The sequence below is a fragment of the Myotis myotis genome, unplaced genomic scaffold, assembly GCF_014108235.1.
Source record: "Myotis myotis isolate mMyoMyo1 unplaced genomic scaffold, mMyoMyo1.p scaffold_m19_p_13, whole genome shotgun sequence".
NCBI classification, from domain to species: Eukaryota; Metazoa; Chordata; class Mammalia; order Chiroptera; family Vespertilionidae; genus Myotis; species Myotis myotis.
Genome location: NW_023416317.1, coordinates 37,276,517 through 37,297,383, shown reverse-complemented (window position 1 = coordinate 37,297,383; position 20,867 = coordinate 37,276,517). Strand labels below are relative to the sequence as shown.

Here is a 20,867-nt window from a genome sequence, read left to right as displayed (position 1 = left end):
CTTCTGCTAAGAGGTAAACTGAAGTTAACAGGAAGCAGTAAGAAACACATGGGTATTCACCATTCACTAGCCTCCATCTCTTCACCTAAGTGGGGAGAATCACACCAACATAAGAGGGTTGCAAGGTTTAAATTGGGTAATGGACATAAAACACCCAGCTCATATTAGGTATTAAATAAGTATTAGTTTTCTTCTTTCTTCCAAATTCTATTCTGCCTTGAAGCTTACTGGCTAGAATCCAGAGTCTGCAGGTTTACAATGATTGTAGAGAACAACAGGCATTAGTTAGAGGTAGAAAAACCAAGCATAATAACTTTTATGAGGGCTTATTCTTTTTAAAAATATTGTTACTGATTTTTATGAAGAGAGGAAGGGAGAGGGAGATCGAAACATCAACCGGCTACACCCTCTACCCGTGATTGAGCCCACCACCCAGGCATGTACCCTGACTGAGAATCAGACTGTGACCTCTTGGTTCATAAGTCAATGTTCAACCACTGAACCACACTGGCTGGGCAATGAGAGCTTATTCTTTTTTTGTTTTGTTATTTAATCGGGTTCTTATAAGAAATTCAGAACACCAGTTTGTGAGGATAAAGCCCATTCGTGAGAGCAAACAGAGAGTGGAGGTAGCCCTGGAGCTGAGGAACAGCTTTGATTTTTGGCAGAATTTGTGAATCCACAGCTTTCTGGTCAACCTTGTGCTGTTCCGTAATCTCGTATTTCTCTTTCGCTGTGTCGAAGATCTCACCCTCCTGGTGTCTGGGTTTGCGCAGCTTCTTCTTCTTGAAGTAAGCATCAAGTGAGATGTTTGGGGATTTTCACCTACTGATATCAATTTTGGTGGTGGCGGCGATGACAAATTCCTGGTGTGTTCTACGCAGAGGAACTCGATTGAGGGACAGAGGTCCAGTCACAAGTAGCAAGCCACTGTCCAGCTACTTCAGGAAAGCCACCCTCTTGCCTCTGTGGCGCCCAGTGAGGATGATCAGAATGGTCCCAGGAGGGATGCTGGCCCGCAGTCTCCGCACATGCTGACTGAAGGGTTTCTTGCTGTGGCTCAACAGCTTTCAAGGCACATCTTCAGTAGGATAATATCTAGGCATTTGGTGGAGTTTAACCACACGGGTACCACCATTCTTGTCGCCACCAACTGGTTTTGTGGCAGTAGCAAGAACTTTCTCCTTCTTTTTCTTTTCAATCCTGGATTTAGCTGCCGAATACTTCCTCTTGTACATGGCCTTTTGGGAACACATAGCTGACCGGGAGTATCTGCCAGTTCCTCTGAGGAGGATGGGGTTTTGGCTGCAGTGGGGCTTCCCTTCTTAGGCGCCGTAACCTTGCCGCCAGCATCAGCCTTCTTGGCTTCAGGGTTCTTCTCCTTAGTGCCAGGCTTCTCAGTTTTCTTTTCACCCGCCATCTTACAAGATGGGAAAGAGAACTAAGGTCTGAGAGCTTACTCTTAATGCATAATCATTTTTGCGCTACTTCTAGCACAGATAAAACTTACTGTTCATGTTCTTCTCTGAATTGTTTCTCCATAAAGATACTTGAATGGCCCCTAAAAACTGACCAACTATTTTACCAATGGGCAGTATACATCATGATTAATAACCTGGCTTCAGGAATCAGAAAGAATTATATTCTTTTTCTTACCATAGTAACCACACACACCCCCTCACCTCCCTTTATTTGAGGTTTTGCCTTGCGCAGTTTCAGTTACACGCGATCAACTGTGGTCTGAAAAAGTTAAATGGAAAATTCCAGAAATAAGCTGTCATTAAGCTTTAAACTGTGCGCCGGTCTGAGTAGCATGATGAAGTCTCATTCCCTCCCACCCAGGATGTGAATCATCCCTCCGTCCAGTGTATCCACACTGTATACGCTCTGTGCCTGTTAGTAAGTTATGGCTGTCTTCATGATTAGATTGACTGTCACTGTTTCCCAGTGCTTGTGTTCAAGTAAGCCGTATTTTACTTAATAATGACCCCAATGTACAGCAGTAGTGATGCAGGCAATTTGGATACGCCAACGACAAGCCGTAAAGTGAAACAGTAGAAGTTCTCCACTCAACAAGGCGGGAAAATCATATGCTAATGTTGCCAAACTCTGGTAAGAAGGAAGCATCTGTCCATGGAATTGTAAAAGAGGAAAAAGAAATTTGTGCTAGTTTTGCTGTCACACCTCAAATTGCAAAAGTTATGTATGGCCACAGAGTGTGATAAATGCTTAGTAAGATGAAAAGGCATTACATTTGTGGGGAAAGACATGAATAGAAATATATGTATATTTCTATAGGCATCCACTGGGGGTCTTGGAACATAACCCCTTGGATAAGGGGGACTACTTACTATCTGTGATACTAAAGTACTACTTATTCATTTGTAAATGGGAGTAATAGTTCTACAGCTGGATTTTTAACAAGAATCAAATAATATGGTGGATGTAACTCAACACAGTATAAACTCAATATGTGGTTTAAACCCATATGAAGAAAAATCCTGAGTCTACATATGCAGCCACAATTTTCTTCATCTATGGCAGTCCAGGCCCCCCCCCCCCCCCAACCTTCATCTCTAACTTATGGTCCAGAGTAGAATTTTATGGAGCTTTCAACTCCCACCTACCAAGAATAGCCAGCACCATGCTGTCTTTAAGAACTTCCATGGAGCCCGAGCATACAAAGTAGATGGCCTGCAGAGCATCTCCTTGACGCAGCAGATACTCGCCCGGAGCACAGAAAGAGGTTTTAATGTGTAGGGACAGAGACCTGAGACAGCCCCGGCTGGCACACTCGAAAAGGGACAACTGTAAGATTTCCTTGTTCAAGTGCATAGTGATGTCAGAACGCAGCTCATCTGGAAAGTCTTTCAGAAGCTATCAAAAAAGATGAAAGAGAAAATCAAGTTGGGGTAAGTCTAATTTATTTACTTGCAAGACAATAGGGATGTTCTTCCCATTGTTTGACCAACCAGAGTACAGAAGAGGAAATATCTGTATGAACAGTCCTGGAGAGATTTTTCAATGACTGCGACCCCACTTATGTGCTACTGAATAACAAGCTGATGAGAAGACTGGAGAAACAGAATAAACTAATAAATAAAAGATTCTAAAATGAAATCATATAGCTCATTGTGACTTGCTTCTCACAAAGACTCAACTCCAGGCAGAAGTTATAGAATGTGTTGTCACGATTATAGGAAGAGAGGAGAAACCAAATAATCACATGAAAAATGTTGGTTACTGGTATGGTGGTGGTGGGTGGAATGTTTGCTTAATTTATTTGATAATTTTTTTACAGTGGTGGTGTGGGGTATTTCTGGAAGTCCACAGCTAATACCTTTGCTGAAAAGCATGTTTTTTTTTGTTGTTGTTGCTGTTGGTTTTAAATGCAAATATTCATTTAATTAATCTAATACAGGGTGGAGTAAAAGTAGGTTTACAGTTGGGAATATATAAAAAACAGAGTTTATTATGTTACTATTTATTAATTATTGTATTATTTTTTTATATAAACAACTTCAAACCTACTTTTGCCCCACCCTGTATTCCAAATTACACCATCCAACTGCCATAAGAATTGGTTCCTTTCAAAGCAGGTTAAAAAGAATGAAAATAAGTCCACCTGATTGACTAAACTAGCAAATTAGTATAAGTCATTGGTCAATCTAAAATGGCATCATGGAAACACAAGCCAAGGCAGATGGAAGAAGATGGATTGGGTTTCTAGAGGATTTAAAAAATGAAGAGATAAAGAAGTTGGTAGGTGCGTCTTTCACTTCTGAGACCTACACGAGAGCACCTTGCCTTTACCTTCTGCCTGAAAATGTCAACATGAGAAATGAACATTACCTCATTGGAATCTATTCCATTGTTGACTGACCAGGTTGTTTGGAAATATTCGAGCATCCTCTGCTTGAGCTGCTGGGGCAGGTGATGGACACGTATGAAGTCCTTCAGATCCTTAGTTCTAGTGTGATAGAGGGACCATCTGGAGTACATCCTCTGTATGATCGCCGTCACATTTCCAAACACCAAGGCATGCATCAAGGCTGAAGAGAAAAATGCCACATATAATGGGAGATAAATATGATGGAGGAGTTCATCCCTTAAATCTATATTTATAGTCTGTATATCCTATATTAGAGCAGAGTTTGCTTATGTGGCCACATCAATACAGCTCTTTTGATACAAACATATTGGTGCAGCCACTTTGTCACGAGGTGCATCCTGATGCAGCCATTTTGATTCCATATGACTAAAAATATTTTAAAAAATAGTAATATGAAAAATAAGCCCCTTTGACCTGCACTTCATCTGTTATCTGCCATTCTGGCTATGACAAATTTTTATTTTGTACTTGATTCACATCTGTATTATTTTAATAGTTGTGTATAGTTTAAGAGCTATGATGAAAGTTTAATAATTCATAAAATTAGTTAGAAAGTTATAGTTTAATAGTTATTTTTTATTGTAATAACAAATACATTTAAAAAATAAGTCTATTATAATCGGTTAGCTTTTATGTCTTCTCCAAAGCCATCATTTAAAATGAGTTTTAGGCTACCAAATATGACATTTATATTACTACCTATAAGTATTGAGAAAGTGATTAGAAATGTAATTAAGTATTTCCTGAGCAAACTTAAGATGAATATGGCTCCAATTCCCAACCCCTAAGACCATTAGAGAAACAAATGAAGTCCCAGAGCAAAACAGGTATTCTTCTTAGTCATCGCTGCATCCTGAGAAGAGCTGGGTGATACATAGACAGTCTATGTGACTTCTGTTTTGATGAAGTTTCTCGGTCAGGTAGTATTTAATCCCTACTTACTTGCAGAGTCTTCCCCTGCCTAAAACCACTCTCAGAGTGTGGTGAGATAGAAGACTTTGTTCTCCAGAATTTGAGGGTACATAGGGGTGGCAGATGGGCTTTCTACTGTAAAAAAAGTAGAGAGAGAGGATGGGCTTCACTTTCTAGAAGAGGCCTGTGGTGGTCAGTGGTCAGATATTCTGAAGTCAAAAGGTGAGACAGGGTTTTGCACTAAATAATCATTAGCTGATGATGGAATGGCCTATGCAGACACCAGCAAAAAGCCCAAGAAGGTCTTGACACCTGGGCTGAGAAACTGGGAGATGATGTACTTAACATTCATGACAGACCAATTCTGCATGATATTCAGATTTTTGTCCTTATTCTCATCCTGGGGTGGGATTGGCAATGAGGTTAGAAGCTCAGGACCTGGGTGAAATAATTGGTTTTAGTTTTTGTAAACATGCAAACAAAACAAATAAGCAACAAAAACAACCCCCCTCCCAACTTAACATTGAGTAATTCATCTATTTGAATTTATCAAATTGTCCTTGTACCCAAATCTCAATGCCCAAGGAGCTATGTTTTTAGCATCAAGATGGACACATTAGTGCAAATGGGCCAACCTGTTATTGCATCTGTCCTACTGAATATTGTAGGACAGAGCCAATTCAAATTCTTTTTTTTCATATATTTATGAGAAATTAGTAACTACTGGCATATTAATTTCAATTCAATCTCACCCTGGAATTAAAATTCTCTAACAAGATATATGCCATCATTTCTCTATGGAAAATGTGAACACTGTACCTATAAAGTCACCCAATAATAATAAGGAGGGCCTCAATATTTTGGAAAAGTTACTAGAATAGGGTTAAACTTAGGGTGGAAATATAGGAGGCAATGTAATGTTGCAGAAAAAATACAGACTTCAAAATCAGACACCTCCAGATTTGGATCCTGACTTTCATATTTCTCATTGTTGTGAACTTGGCAAAATACATAATTCCCATAGAGACTCAGTTCCCTTATATGTAAACGGGCATAATAGTGTCTAAATTACCATAATAGGGTAATTTAGTTTCAAAAGGTGGAAATGGTGAAAGGGATGAAAAAGTAAAAATTGCCAGTTATAAAAAGAGTCTCAAGGATGTATAGCATAGGGAGTATAGCCAGTATTACTGTAATAACTATGTGTGGTGCCAGGTGGGTACTAGACTTAATGGGATGATCACTTTGTAAGTTATATAAATGTCTAACCTCTATGTTGTACACCTAAAACTAATATTATAGTGAATGTCAACTGTAATTAAAATATAAATATACTTATTTAAAGTGCCTAATATTTCTGTGAAACACAGTCAGTGTGTGGGGGGGGGCATGAATTTAATTTTCCCCATGAGGGTGAAAAGGGTTATCATGAATTTTTAACATGCTCAGTGGGGTAAAATTTGGGGAACAGTACTCGGATTTAAGGTTTTCCAGAAACCTCTTAAATAACAAAGAGTGATTTTTGGTGGAAATAACTTCTTGATGAAAGAAATTCAAGAAATAGTCAATAAGTGCAAGTATGTGTAAGTGTTGTGGGAGAATCAAACTCCCCTGTTGCTCTTGGGAGTGAGGTTCTTGCGTATCTTTAGAAAATGAATTTTCTCAGATTCACACGGGAGGATGGCTTTATTTATGTGAAGTTACATTTCTCGAGTTCCAAAGTCCCCTGCCCCTTCAGACAGTCCTGGAAAAGGCGCAGCTGTGAGTTCAGCAGAGCCAGGAACAAGGCCAGTGCCCAGAGCTTCCGTTCCATGACGCAGCCGGGTGTAGTTCAGTATTTAGGCCAGATTAAAGCCCACTAGTACATAGTGTGGAGCAATCCCACATGGACAGGGGCCACATGGGCTGCAGGGGGGTGCAGCCTTGTGTCACAGGAGTCATAGGAGCCTTGCACCCTGGAGCCAAGCAAGAGAGGGCGAACCCCCTTTGTTTGGAAGTTTTAAATATTCAGGCTTCCTGTCTTGCAGTGGTCATGCCCATCCTGGACACTAATTTGTTCCCAGGTATGACTGGCAGATGGGTAGGCACCTTCCCATGTCACTCTGGCCTTTACTGGGCATGCGTTTGTTGTCCAGTTCCTTCCCCCATTGATCAGCAGGGAGCAGGCCTGGAGGATGTTAAATGCAGCTTTTGGCAAAGCTGTATAAATGGCATGCCTATATCTAGTCTTCCCTTTCCTTCTTTCCTGTTAAATAATAACCAGGTCATTGCAATGGCAACATAAGTATATATTCTTTCTAAATTTTCAAAAAATGGAATGCCTTCCAACAGGCCAAAAATGTCCCAAGAAAAATGTGTTATCACTTAACAATTTACTGTGGAATGGTTCTTGGTGAATCCTAAATAGAGTTTTATTCTTCCGTATGATTTTAGAAACACAAGAGTTTTGATGCTTAAATATTTTATTTGGAAGAAGAGACTTCTATTTATGATAAATACTCAGTAAAGAAAAGAACTGATTCTGTTCCAAGTCGAAGAAATCAAACGCCGATTTCAGGCTCTGTTAATACTTATGAGCTCAGGGTTTGGAAGCCCTGTCATCTGTAAAAATATGTAATTGTCTTTTATGAAGATTAAACTGAATACTGAGAACAATTTTATTTCATTTATTTTAACATTACTTTCCTTAATTATGTGTATGGTTTTAACTTTGCTTTGCTTAATTATAATGTGTGTAAAGCACTTAAAGTAAAAGAAGTAATATGTTCAGATCATTTAGCATCTTAATTGTACACTATCAATAAAATGAATTACTGGATTAATTGTAGCATTCATAAGTGTTGTTAGTAAGTACTCGTCTACGTCTGAGTCACCATAATTTCAAAGTCTCATTTCAACGTAGAAAAATGCTTCTAATTTAAGTAGTTAAAAAAGAAAACCCTAGCTCTCACAGTTTTTCAGTTTCCAAAGTTATTATTGCCTCTTTGTCACTGGTTATAATTTTCACATTGGCAAAGAGTGTGTGAAAGTGTCAGGCCAAATCATTCCATCTGCTATGAAAGTTTGACTCGAACTAACTTCTCTATCCAGGTCAGTTTGGGAATGATTTTCATTTTACTCCTGGCAGAGCTGATGCATACGATTCTTTAAGCAGGATGCTAGGCCTGCTGCTGAGTCTGTGGGAGGCTCTTTTTCTTTTTGTAGGAGTTTTACATAAAATGCATTTTGTAAAATCTCATCTTAATATCAGGTCTTTGAAGGAACCCAATTAATTGGGATCTAAGAAGATTCTTGCCTCTCTTTCTCTATTCCCTCCCCTCTCCTGCTCTCCCTTCCCCCATTTCTTCCCTTCTTCTCCCTCCCTTCTTTCTCTCCATTTCTCTGGATTTGGGGCAATATTGCTTTCCTGAGGTATAATCTCATGGCTGATTTCTTTTTATTCCCCCCCCCCCCCCTTCACAACTTCTTTATTGAAGCAGAGAAAGGTAACTTTACAGTGGGAAAAGCCTGGCAGACAAATGGTCTAAGTCAGCATCTCCAGTAATCAGACAAACATATTATCTTCATATTACTCATTGAAAAGGACACAACATCACTTCCCTGGTATCCTGACAAAATGCATAACCTGGATTGATTTATGAGAAACCATCAGACAAACCCAACTTGAAGGACCTTCTACAAAAGAAGTAGTTTGTAATCTTCAAAAGTGTCCAGGTCATGGAAGTCAGGGAAAGACTAAGGAATTGACTTTCTAGATGGAAGAGACATGATAATTCAATGCAATGCAGGAAACTGGATTGGATTGGATTGGAGGCGAGAGGATAGCTCTAAAGGACATGATGAAAACAACTGGTGAAATTTGAATATGTACCCTACAGAATAGTTCAGGAGTTGGCAAACTATGTATGGCCCTTGTTGCTGATTTTTTTAGCCACATACTTGGCAGTGTCTTCAGATTCTACACAGGGACTTGTTTTCTGCTGTTTTAAAAAGAGACCAGAGTTCAGCCTTTGGGTAATCTTAGCTGCCCTCCTTTTCTCTCCCACCTACTCATTGCCCTGGAATTTTCCACTCTGCTACAAGTATACTGGGTCATGGGTGGCAGATGGGAGAGAAAACAGAGTGAGAACAATTTCCTAAGTGATGAATTTAAATGGCAGTGTAAAGACATCTTAACAACAACCTGAATTTGTGAACACCATAGTGCATATGGGCCCAATAAAATGATGTCAGGGTGGGCATATATAGGATGAGTGGATTTAAGGAAAGCCTTGACTGTTAAGAGTTTCACTCTACTTTATTTATGGCAGTAATGCCTCATCTCAACTGGATAAGTCCTCAGTGTTGTGCCATCTTCACTAAGAAGCTTTATCTAACCTCAGAGGTTGAGTCGATGGTCCCATTGATTGGGGCTAACTTATTTTGTGACTATTAGGCAACCATTACTAAGTGTAATGAAAGGACTTTTAAAGGCATGGAAAAATGTTCTCCATATATTTTGTTTGGTAGCAAACGTGTAATTGAGATAAATGTTTGAGAAAATAGAGGCATATTTGTATAAAAAGACTGAAAAGACTTTTTGATGCTGGGATTATATGTAGTTTTATTTGTGTGTGTGTGTATTTTCCAGTCTTTTAAGTATATGCATTATAAAAGGAAGAATAAAATGGAAAAAGCAAGAACATTGTCTACCTAAGCATCTATTTCCATGACTAAACTGTGAACTCCTAGAAGGAAAGTATCATGTGTTAGTCATCTTTGTTTCCCCAGCACAGTACCTGGCATAATTTAAATGTGTCGTAAATATTTATGAAACTGAAGTGAATTTCTGGTAGTTTGGTAATTCCTTTAAGAAGTTTTATAATTGTAAGCAATAGTTTAGAAACTTATGATGAGCAGTTCGGCCCCACGTCCATCCCTTCGCCTTCATCCCACTCTGCAAAAGGAATCTTTTAAAATTATTTATTTTAATCTTATTATGATTATCACCAATAATTTAGACATTATTGTTTTGCTTCTGTTGCTTGACTTATTACTTTTAGACAACACCTAAAAACAACCTGATACGAAAGGTGAGAACTCAGCTCACTGCTACGTACCTTCTCATCCCACACTTGATAGTTATATTATTAGCCTACCTATCATAATTTTACAAGGTAAAATTAATATCAAAGATGCACATGAGAAAATTTGGCAAATTCTAAATGTATAGCTCATTGAGGTTTCTCAAAGTGAACAGACCTTGTAGAGTAACCTACTTCCCATGAGTAAACAGGATATTGTCAGTACCGTGGGTCTCTTTTGTGTCCTTTCACACTCACTAATCATGAAAGATAGACACAGTTATGGATTATATTACAATCAATAAGCTTTGTTTACGCTTGAGCTTTCTCTAAACAAAACCACACAATATGTACATTTTTGTTTTTGGCTTCTCTGGTCAGCATTGAATTTGTAAGATTCGTCCATGTGGTTGCAGATGTAATAGTTCATTCATTCTCATTTCTGTATAGCAGAGATTTTCAACCAGTGCGCTGCAAGAATTTTTAAAACATCCAATCCCTGACTATTTAGTCAGGGGACTGACCTCTTTTTTCTTAGCTTGTCAAATTAAAAAGTGACAGCCAACACAATAATAGCTGTCTGGTGTGAATGAATTAAAATTATATCTGTTTTACTTGTGTATGTCAGATTGGCAAAAAGTGTATTTTTTAGTGTGCTGCAGAATTTTAGTAATTAGCTTATGTGTGCCATGAGATGAAAAAAAATTGAAAACTGCTGCTCTATAGTACTCTATTGAATAATTATTTCACAATTTACTTATTTATTCCCCTAAGAATGGGCATTTTCAGTTTGAGAGTCTTATAATAATGCTTCTATAGAATTGGTTCTCAACCTTCTGGCTTTTCAAATACAGTTCCTCATGTTGTGACCCAACCATAAAATTATTTTCATTGCTACTTCATAACTGTAATGTGCTACTGTTATGAATTGTAATGTAAATATCTAATATACAGGATGGTCTTAGGCGACCCCCGTGAAAGGGTCGTTCGACCGCCAAAGGGGTCGCGACCCACAGCTTGAGAACCGCTGCTCTATAGGTATCTACATATATGTCTTTATATATATACGTATAGGCATTTCTGTTGGATATACACTCAGAAGTGGAATTGTTGAGTCACAGAAAACAGGTATGTTCAGCTGTGGTAGATACTGACAAAACTTTCATACCCATTAACAGTATAGCAGTTAAGATGTTCCATATCCTCTCAGTCAGTTAGTGTTTGTAAGTTACCATTATGGTGAATGTCAATGTTATCTAATTTTGATCTTAATTTGCATGTCCCTTATGAATGTGTAGAGCACCTTTTTATATGGTTCCTATCTATTTGGATATGGAATATTTTTTGCCCTCAGAAAACTTTAATTGAAAGTTATACGTTGAATATATAAAAGGGAATGGACATACTTATGCTCATCTGCGTGTGAATTTTTTTTAAGCTAGGAAAGTACATACCAAAATCTTACCAATGTTCTGATCACAGATTATAAGTAATTTTTTTCCTCTTTGCTCAATTAAAATTTTTTTAATAATAAATATGTTTAATTTTTCTAATTTTAAATTTTTGATTCACTTTTCAATAGTGTGTTTTTATTTCTCTCCAGGAAATTCATCAACTGCTTCAATTTAAGAATAGGGAAATATTGAGTGGGTTCACAATTATTTTGTAATTCCATTTCACTTGTTTTAGCAAACATTAAATTCTTTTCCAGTGTGGATATATTAAAAAATACTCATTAGAATTTTTTTCCCCTTCAAAATTCTGTTTTTCAACTTAAAGTATGTGAGCTCCTCTTGAATTTTTGCAAATTAGTTTTGTTCACTTCAGTTTGATTCAGATTGACCCTTGGTAATGTTTCAGAGTAGAACAAACAAAATCCTAAGTGTCATTTTATAGAACAAAAACAAAAATCTCTTTAATAGATTAATATTTTGCTGCCATCAAAGACCTCCAAAGAGGTGATGAATATTCTCTGCCATACCAGTTTCTCTTTAGATATTTCTGTAATTTCAAGTAATAAATTTTATAAACCCTCTTCTAGATAGCTACACAAGTAGAGTTCTATTTTAAAATTGCTTTTAAAATTTTTATGCATTTTTGGGTTGCCTGCTCTTTTTTTGTTGACGTGTAAAAGTTCTCTAATATGATAGATAAGACATAAGAGTCCTGTCAAATGTTTGCAAATATCTTCCATCCAGTGGTTTGCCTGTTCACACTCTTAATAATGTGTTTGATAAGCGGAAGTTCAAGTTAGCCATCTTTCTTTTATGATTAGGACTTTTTGTATCATGTTTAAGAAATCTGTGTCAATCCAAAGTCATAAAAATATTCTCTTAAGTTACCTTTTAGAAAACCTTATTGTTTTCTCGTTCACATTTAGATAAAAACTTATCTAGGCTTAATTTTAAAGTACAGTTTTTAGAGTTTCATGTAAATTTGACCGAGTAACATTTATTGAGAGTATCATCATTTCCCCTTTCCATTGCAGTGTCACCTGTGCTATAAATAAAGCGTGGGCCTGTTTCTGCACTATCTTGTATTCCATTGGCCTATTTGTCGATTCCTGAGCCAATGCCATACTTTACTTATTACTGTAACTTTCTAATAGATCTTGATATCTGTAGCACAGATCTCCAAGTTTGTTCTTCTTTATGATTGCGTTGACTAATTTTAGCTCTGCATTTCTACTGATTTTTAGGAACAGCTTGTCACTGTTCAAACACACACACACATATACAAACACACATTTCCTGGTATTTTTATTGGGATTGCAGTGAATATTTAGACCAGTGGTTCTCAACCTGTTGGTGGCGACCCCTTTGGGGGTCGAACGACCCTTTCACAGGGGTCGCCGAAGACCATCGGAAAACACATATATAATTACATATTGTTTTTGTGATTAATCACTATGCTTTAATTATGTTCTATTTGTAACAAAGAAATTGGGGGTCACCATAACATGAGGAACTGTATTAAAGGGTCATGGCATTAGGAAGGTTGAGAACCACTGATTTAGACTAATTGCATACAACTGGTATATTTTTAATATTGAGTCTTAAAAACCATCACCATTGCATATCTTTCCATTATTTTACACCATTTGTAAATTTTCTCACAAATGTTTTGTAGTTTTCTATGTAGGTAGTATTGCACATTTTAAACATTTATTCTTACTTTGATTTTTTATAATCTTTTAAAATTTTATTTTATAAGTATTAGTTATACTTGCCACTTACAAGTGAGCACTGCTTTTGCACCTGGATAATTTGTCCAATAAGTGCTTAACAAGTGACAAAGTGAGGTTACCCAATTATTCCCCATATTTTTAGGCCTTGTGGCCAGCATAGTGCCTATTTTCAGTGAACAGCAGGAGTACTTTATCCCTTAACAATTTATGACTCAAAGTCACTCACAATATAGTAGGAGGATCAATAGAGAATAACTTTAATTATTTATCAGATTCTTTGAATGTCAAATTAGTAGGTTAAGCCTTAAGCATTTGAGCATTTCCCAAAATTCCACCAGGAGTAGAAGAAACATGGGCAAAAATTAAATAAATATGGACTGTGTTTATTTGAAAAACGCTAGGCTGAAAGATGGGCCATGAAGAAGAATGGCAATTATGTATGTCATAATACTGGGTATTAAACAGCTGCCAGCGGGTCTGGCACAGGGCAGCACTTCAGAAAATGAGAATTCCTCTTCTCTGCTCCCCAGGCTATTACTACCACACATCAGCCAAGAGCCTGTTACAATCACTGCGGTCCCAAAATGCTACTTCAGCAACTCTGCCATAAGCACTGCCTTTCCAAGAAATTCTTCCGATCCCTGGCCCTCGTTTCTCACTGCTTCTGAACTTCCTAAGTGATTTGGCACTTAGCATTCACTGCCTGGTAGCCATAAAATTCTTTCCACAGCCCAGTTGGTGTGGCTCAGTGGTTGAGCATCAACCTATGAACCAGGATGTCACGGTTTGATTCCCGGTCAGGGCACATACCCGGGTTGCGGGCTCAATCCCCAGTGTGGGGCATTCAGGAAGCAGCAATTTAATGATTCTTTCTCATCATTGATGTTTCTATCTCTCTCTCACTCTCCCTTCCTCTTGGAAATAAATACAAATATATTAAAAACACCCAAAACCTCTTTTTACATATTTCAGCCTCTCTCTTTCCAAACTGGACCATAAGCTCCTTGAGGGAAGGGTCTGCTTTATGCATTTTTTTTTATTTCACCATAAGCTGGATCACTTTGCTTAAAGCAAGGAAGCTGGTAGGCCATCCTTGATTATAAGGTTCGAAACTCAAAGTGATACCTGGGATTAAAGCCAGTTAGAGAACATAAATTAACAGGCTTTGGGGGGAATACTGTGGGACAATAAATAGTAATAGAACACTGGTCCAAGAGGAATGCTTGCTTCCTCTAGATAGACATCCACATCTCCTACTGCTCTGTGACAGAAGTCTTATAATTCAGTTATTTTCCATGTATGTATTTAAAGACACACATAAGCATTCTTCTGGGTTCACACACCTTGCCTTTGTTACTGGTTGAAAAGCATTGGGAAAGTTTATTTCTCCAAGCTTTGGGTTTGTCATCTGAAAAATTGTGAATGATAAGATTATCAATCTTGTATCAGTTAGGAGGTTCAGAAAAGAGAATGATACTGAATATTTCAACGGAGGTAATTTACTGTAGAGAGGTTGTTTTCCCTGGTGTTGGAAGGCTGAATGAGCAAAAAGAGTGGAGAGGAAACATAACTATAACCGCAGGAAGGGGATTCTGCCCTTGGAGCTGGGTGAAAAAAGGGAACAAGTGGGGTTATTGGAAAATAGAAGCCCAGAGAAAGAGCTGTGAGGGGCCACAAGGAACCAGGGCTCTGACTTTGGATGTGGGGGCACCCAACAGATGCAAGGGTCTCTGAGAATGCTCAGTGACACGGGGGGGAGGGGGGAGAGGTGGTATCTGAAAAGGCTGGAGGCTGGAAACATTCGCTCCTGATTGAGATGGCCTGCCACCAATTGAAGGTTCATCGTACACATCAGAATCCGGAGGCCCCTTCTCCCTTCCTCCTGCTTTTCAGTCTCCCTCTGGCGCCCCCTATTGGCAGAAGTAACTAAAATTGGCTGGCAAAGAAGAATGAAGTTTGCAGAGTCCAAATCCCAGCATACAAAGCAGAGTACAGAAGGTACATTCTGTTGTACCTACTGTCTATTTCATAAATGGAATAATAATAGTGCTCAACCCTTAGATTTGCCTTAATAACCACTTAGTGTATTGTGGTTGAAGCATTTAGCACAGAGAATGGAGCATAAAAACAATAAATGTTAACTATTATTATCGTATTGGTGTTTTTCCTGTTGTTTTTATTTTTAGTTAAGTGATCTATCAAACATCCTTAACTTACTCTATTAGTATTAATAAAGTTTGATAATATGGATCTGTTTGGGACTATAAAATGGAGTTTCCTGCAATTTAAACTCATGTCATTCACAAATATTAGGGATAAATAGCATGGAGAGAGAACAAAATGCCTGCCCTTTGGAAATCAACCATCAGGTACATGGTTTCTTCTTCATCTGCCCAGAAAATGGAACTCTTTGACATCACAGACTTTTATTGCTAATCTCTATGTGTATTACAATGTTTGTACTGATGTCTTAAATAGTGCTTTTAGACTCTTCTGATGTAAACCAATATCTTTCTTTGTGTTTTAGGACAGAACAACAGTTTGGCAGACACTCATTGATTCTCTTGGCCTAAAAGAAGAGTTTCCCTTACCACCAATCAGCATGGTGCAGATGGAGAAGATCTTTTCCGCGTCAGTATTAGCAGAGACATTCCCAAACCCAACGCTGGTGAGGCTGCTGAGAGTGAAGTACAGGGCTGCAATATAGGCACTTCGGATCGACGGGCCCCCCAAGGTATTGTTGCCATAGTACGGAGACTCCAGTCTCTTTCCCAACTCGTGGAGCCAACCTGCAATAGAAGAAAGAATGAGAGCTGAAACCCAAAAGGTAAAGTCTCAGTATTAACACATGGTCTAATGATAATGAACACTTAAGGGATGCACAGATTTGCTTAGGAGAAGGACGTTAAAGGTAAGGAATTAGATTTCATTGCTATAACAGCAAAAACATGACCTTATGCAACTGTTATCTACATTATAAAAACCTAGTGGCCCTAACGCTGTAATGACCAAAGACCAGTGCAGGTGGGCGGGGTTGCACAATTTCACTCACTGGGCTTCTAGTATATAATAAACAAAGCAGAGAAATACGCATTCAAGAGTGGATCCATGGTCAAAGCTAAACAGGTGACTTTAATGCAAGAAACTATCTGTGGAGACTGCAAATAGCATTGCTACTCTAAGTAACTGTGTTGTATATTTCATTAGTGGTAAAGCTCATTTCTCAATTGGAATTTTAAGAAACAAAAAGATCAAGTATGTGTTTTTTCAAAATTTTGTTAAATTTATTGGTGTGACATTGGTTAATAAAACCATATAGGTTTCACATGTACAACTCAATAATATATTGTCTGCATATTGCATCGTGTGCTCAACACCCAAAGTTAAGTCTCTTTTTGTTCCCATTTATTCCCCCTTTGCTCACTTTCACCTACCCCATCCCCTTTCCCTCTGGCTATCACCATACTTTTGTCCCTGTCTATATATATATTTATGATTTTTTACTTAATCCCTTCACCATTTTTTCACCCAGCCCTCCAAGCACCCTCCCCTCTGACAGCCATCAATCTGTTCTATGTTTCTATTTTGTTTCAATTATTTTGTTGATTAGATTCCACATGTAAATATCATATGATATTTGTCTTTCTTTGACTGGCTTATTTCACTTAGCATAATGATTTCTAGGTCCATCCATGCTGTTGCAAAAGGTAAGATTTTCTTCTTTTTCATGGCTGAGTAGCATTCCATTGTGTAGCTGTACCACAGCTTTTTTATCCACTTATCTGCTGTTGGGCACTTGGGCTGCTTCCAAATCTTGGCTATTGTAAATAGCGCTTCAATGGATATAGGGGTGCGTATATTCTTCTTAATCAGTGTTTGAGCTGCTTCAGATATATCCCCAGAAGTGAAATTGTTGGGTCATAAGGCAGTTTCAGTTTTAATTTTTGAGATAACTCCATACTGCTTTCACAGTGGCTGCGCCCATCTGCATTCCCACCAACAACACACAAGGGTTCTCTTTTATCCAATATTTATTGTTTGTTGATTTATTGGTGATAGCCAGTCTGACAGGTGTGAGGTGGTATCTCATTGTGGTTTTTAATTTGCACTTCTCTGATGATTAGTGACATTGAGCACCTTTTCTTATGTCTGTTGGCCATCTGTGTGTCCTTTTTGGAGAAGTGACTATTCAGGTCCTTTGCCCATTTTTAAATTGGATTGTTTGTTTTTTTTTGGTGTTGAGTTACATAAGTTCTTTATAAATTTTGGATATTAATCCCCTTATCAGATGTAGCATTGGCGAATATGTTTTTCCATTTTGTGGGTTGTCTTTTCATTTTGTTGATGGTTTCCTTTGCTGTGAAAAAAACTTTTTAGTTTGATGTAGTCCCATTTGTTTGTTTTTTTTCTTTGTTTGTGCTGATATCTAGTTGTCTTACAAGTCTTAGCTCATGTTACTTTCCTAAGGAAGCCTTTTCTGCAATTTCATTCTACTATTTGGGGGTAGAAAGGGAAAACTGCACAAATAAGAGGAACCTGTAATAGTATTGGATGCCCCTTCCTACAACTGGGGTGTATGTGTCAAAACTTGTCAAATTGAATGATTTAAATATGTGCAGTTTATTACATGTAAATTATAATGTCATAAATCTGTAAAAAGCTATATTAATAAAGATGGGAAATAGTAAGTATACTATTAATAATAGAATGGAAACACAACACAAAGATCACTTTATAATCCTTTATTAGAAATATTTTGCCTTTTAAGATTTTGTATTTTCAAGTACTCTCACTCTTCTTTTCTTTCTCTGTGTGTGTGTGTTACAAAACACTGTGACAATTCAGCTCAACCTATAGGTTCATAAGACTTTTGTTAAGGGATGCTACTCATTGAGCACTACTTTCTTATAATCCCTTCATTTATGGCTTCCCAAGAAGAGATGAAAAGTCAGTACATGTACTAAGTAGTAATAATGTTGTCATTATCAACTAAAGGTAGAAATTATGGAACTAGGTAATTAAAATGCAAAATTGAAACACTAGGAATTCCTTGAGCCCAAGGAGAAATGCTTAGTAGCAAGTACTGTGCCCTATTCATCCTGCGTCCCCGGACAAGTGTTTCTCAGCCTTGATCTTGCCTTAGAAACATTTAACGGGCTTGTTGAACAGAGCTAGCTAGCCAGGTCCCATCCCTGGAGTTTCTGGCCCACTACATGTGAAGGCTGGGTAGACAGGCTGAGAATTTCCCACATGATGTTGATTTTGCAGATTTAGAGGATCACACTTTGAAAACCACTGCTCTAGAACAATGGTTCTCAGCATCAGCTGCAGCTAGAAAAGCTTTTTAAAAATCCACTGCTCAAGTGCCACCTCTATTCATTGAATAAAAATTCCCAGTGCTAAGCTCAGGCTTTTGTTTTGTTTTGTTTTTTAAGTTCCCCAATACACTCTAACATGAAGACAGAATTTAGAACCACTATTCCAGTACTCAGTAAAGCACCTGACAATAGAATTTAATAAATGTTTTTTAAAAAAGCGAATGAATCAATGAATGGATAAATGGTTCTTCCCTCTGTGATGGTGTAATAGGACAATGTTGATGCAATGTAGCAACACACGTGGATTTGTAAACTTGTACTAGATTTATTCATAAAGTATAATGACTATTTTTGGATGATAGAGAAAAATTATAAAATATTAAGTTATGCATTATAAAAGATAATGCCATTAGTAACCTGTGACCATTCATGTTGTCTGTAAATGTTTTGCGAAAATGTTTAGAGTCGAACACAGATTTACATCTGGACACTTCCATTTATGGGATGTAGGAATGACTAACTTTCTTTAGTTTCATTTTTTCTCATTTGTACCGAGTTACTATTTAACCTGCAGGGTTGCAGTGGGATTACTGGTAAATGAGATGCCACAGGAGGAAGATGCCAACCACTGTTACTGGCAGAGGTTTAGTGCATGATATCTCTTTTCTTCCCCTTTCTTCTGTTAATTAAATTAGAACAGAGAAAGCACAAATTTCAGAAAGGCAAGAGAAAATATGAGACCAGCCGTGAATTAGAATGGAAAAAGAAGGTGCTGACTAAATGTATTCTATTTGGTAGAATCTAGGGTTGGCATGTGATACAAGTTAGCATTTCTAACTAATAGAAATGAGAGGGAGAACATCCAGGTGACAGCAGTTCTTGAAATTTGGAAAGTTTTACACTCATTGAATCTGAAGAAAACCTGGTCTCTTTCTTAGAACAAAGTACATGTGAGAACACATGCATGATTCTGTGTACATTTCAAGGCCTTCTGCATTCCTTTCATAAATGTCTGGTCCAAAGACCCAGAGTAGAAAGTTCTGCTCTAGAATTTTAAGTGAGGGGATGAAGGAAGTGATAAAGTGTGATTTGGTAATTTAGTTTAATCTTTTATGGAAAAAGATTTAGAAATATATGTAACATTCAAGATTAAAGAGAGATCACAAAAGCAATTCAACTGTGCACATTACTGATACACACACACACACACACACACACACACACACACACTGTAGGAAGAAAGTCGAGACACAGGTAAAATCAAGAAGCAGAGATGACATCTGAATATGTCGTTATACTCAGAATGGAGATTGCTTCATAGCAGTGCTCTTATATGCATTTGACCTAAGCATTGTCAAGTATGGATAACCGTGGGATGCCGAATGGCTATGCGTTGACTGTTTCTCATGTATCTTTTGAGTTGTGCTTGAAAAGGATGTTACATTTCTGCTAGACAAAGAAGTGATTAGAGGAGCTGTCCCTTTGTCCCATATTGGTCATTCCTGCTAATTAGTGGGAAGTCTGAGCAGCTGAAAAATGTTATTTTGCCCAGAGAGTAAATATTGCATGACCTAATTTTTGTTTTAGTTGATGCATAGAGAGGAACAAAACCCCATGATAAAGCCACTGCTTCCTCTCAGCTGAATCAGCTATACAATTAGACCACGAATTACCAACTGGAACCATCTATTGATCTTGAGCTGATTTAAAGTGTTCTTACTTTTGGAACCCAAACTTTTCTCATTTAAATAATAAAAGCAAACAAACTGAACCAGTACATTTGGTTAAACTCAATTGGAACAAAAGTGACACATTTAAGAATTTTTTGAATCAAATCAGTTTTTATATAATTTGATCTCCTTAATAAAATAGGATAAGAGCTCCTGTTAGGACACATAGATAATATTCTCACTCCATCCCTGTTCATTTACATATCTGTGAAACTGTCTCAGAAGTGATTCAGGGAGCAAAACATAGGCAAACAGCAGATCAACTTTTGTTGATATCTCTTTTCTTTCTAGTCAACTGTTCTATTTTTAGAAGCATCTTGTTTTTTTAAGAATGGTTGCTACTAAACTGTGTTATAACTGATGGAGCACAGCAATAATGCTTCTAAAAAAATCTGGTAACATGGAAAGGAGGTAACACCCACAAATCCGGGGACTGGCCCTGTGGGCTAAATAAAACTTTTTCACAGAACAGCTCGTCTGAAATGAGAACACATGTTCCACTGTCACAAGACAACATGTCACTGTACTGTACAAAAGAAGCAATTTAACCGATTTGGAAGTCGCTTTTTTTTTTTAATGCTGGAGAAACTCGTCTCTAAATGAAGGGATGTCCTAGAATATCCCTCTGTCTGCTCCTGCTCAAAAATTTTTTCCTACAGAACATTTTGAAGGAAAAAGCACACCCAACATAAAATAGAATCTAAATATACTGAATACACTGCCATCTGAAAAATAAGATATAAAATCATCCCTTCATTACTAAAA

General features: G+C 37.6%; 1 protein-coding gene and 1 pseudogene across 1 annotated transcript in view; both read right to left on the bottom strand.

Annotated features, from left to right (window-relative positions):
• The window catches only part of KCNH8 (potassium voltage-gated channel subfamily H member 8), a 278,745-nt gene that overhangs the window by 48,565 nt on the left and 209,313 nt on the right, over nucleotides 1-20,867 (bottom strand). Inside the window, exons 8-10 of the mRNA XM_036333839.1 lie at nucleotides 15,646-15,843; nucleotides 3,853-4,052; nucleotides 2,628-2,877 (exon numbers count right to left, since the gene is read on the bottom strand). Coding sequence (XP_036189732.1) covers nucleotides 2,628-2,877; nucleotides 3,853-4,052; nucleotides 15,646-15,843 — 648 coding nt within the window. The remainder of the gene's footprint in view (nucleotides 1-2,627; nucleotides 2,878-3,852; nucleotides 4,053-15,645; nucleotides 15,844-20,867) is intronic.
• On the bottom strand, nucleotides 551-1,420 carry LOC118668221 (annotated as a pseudogene).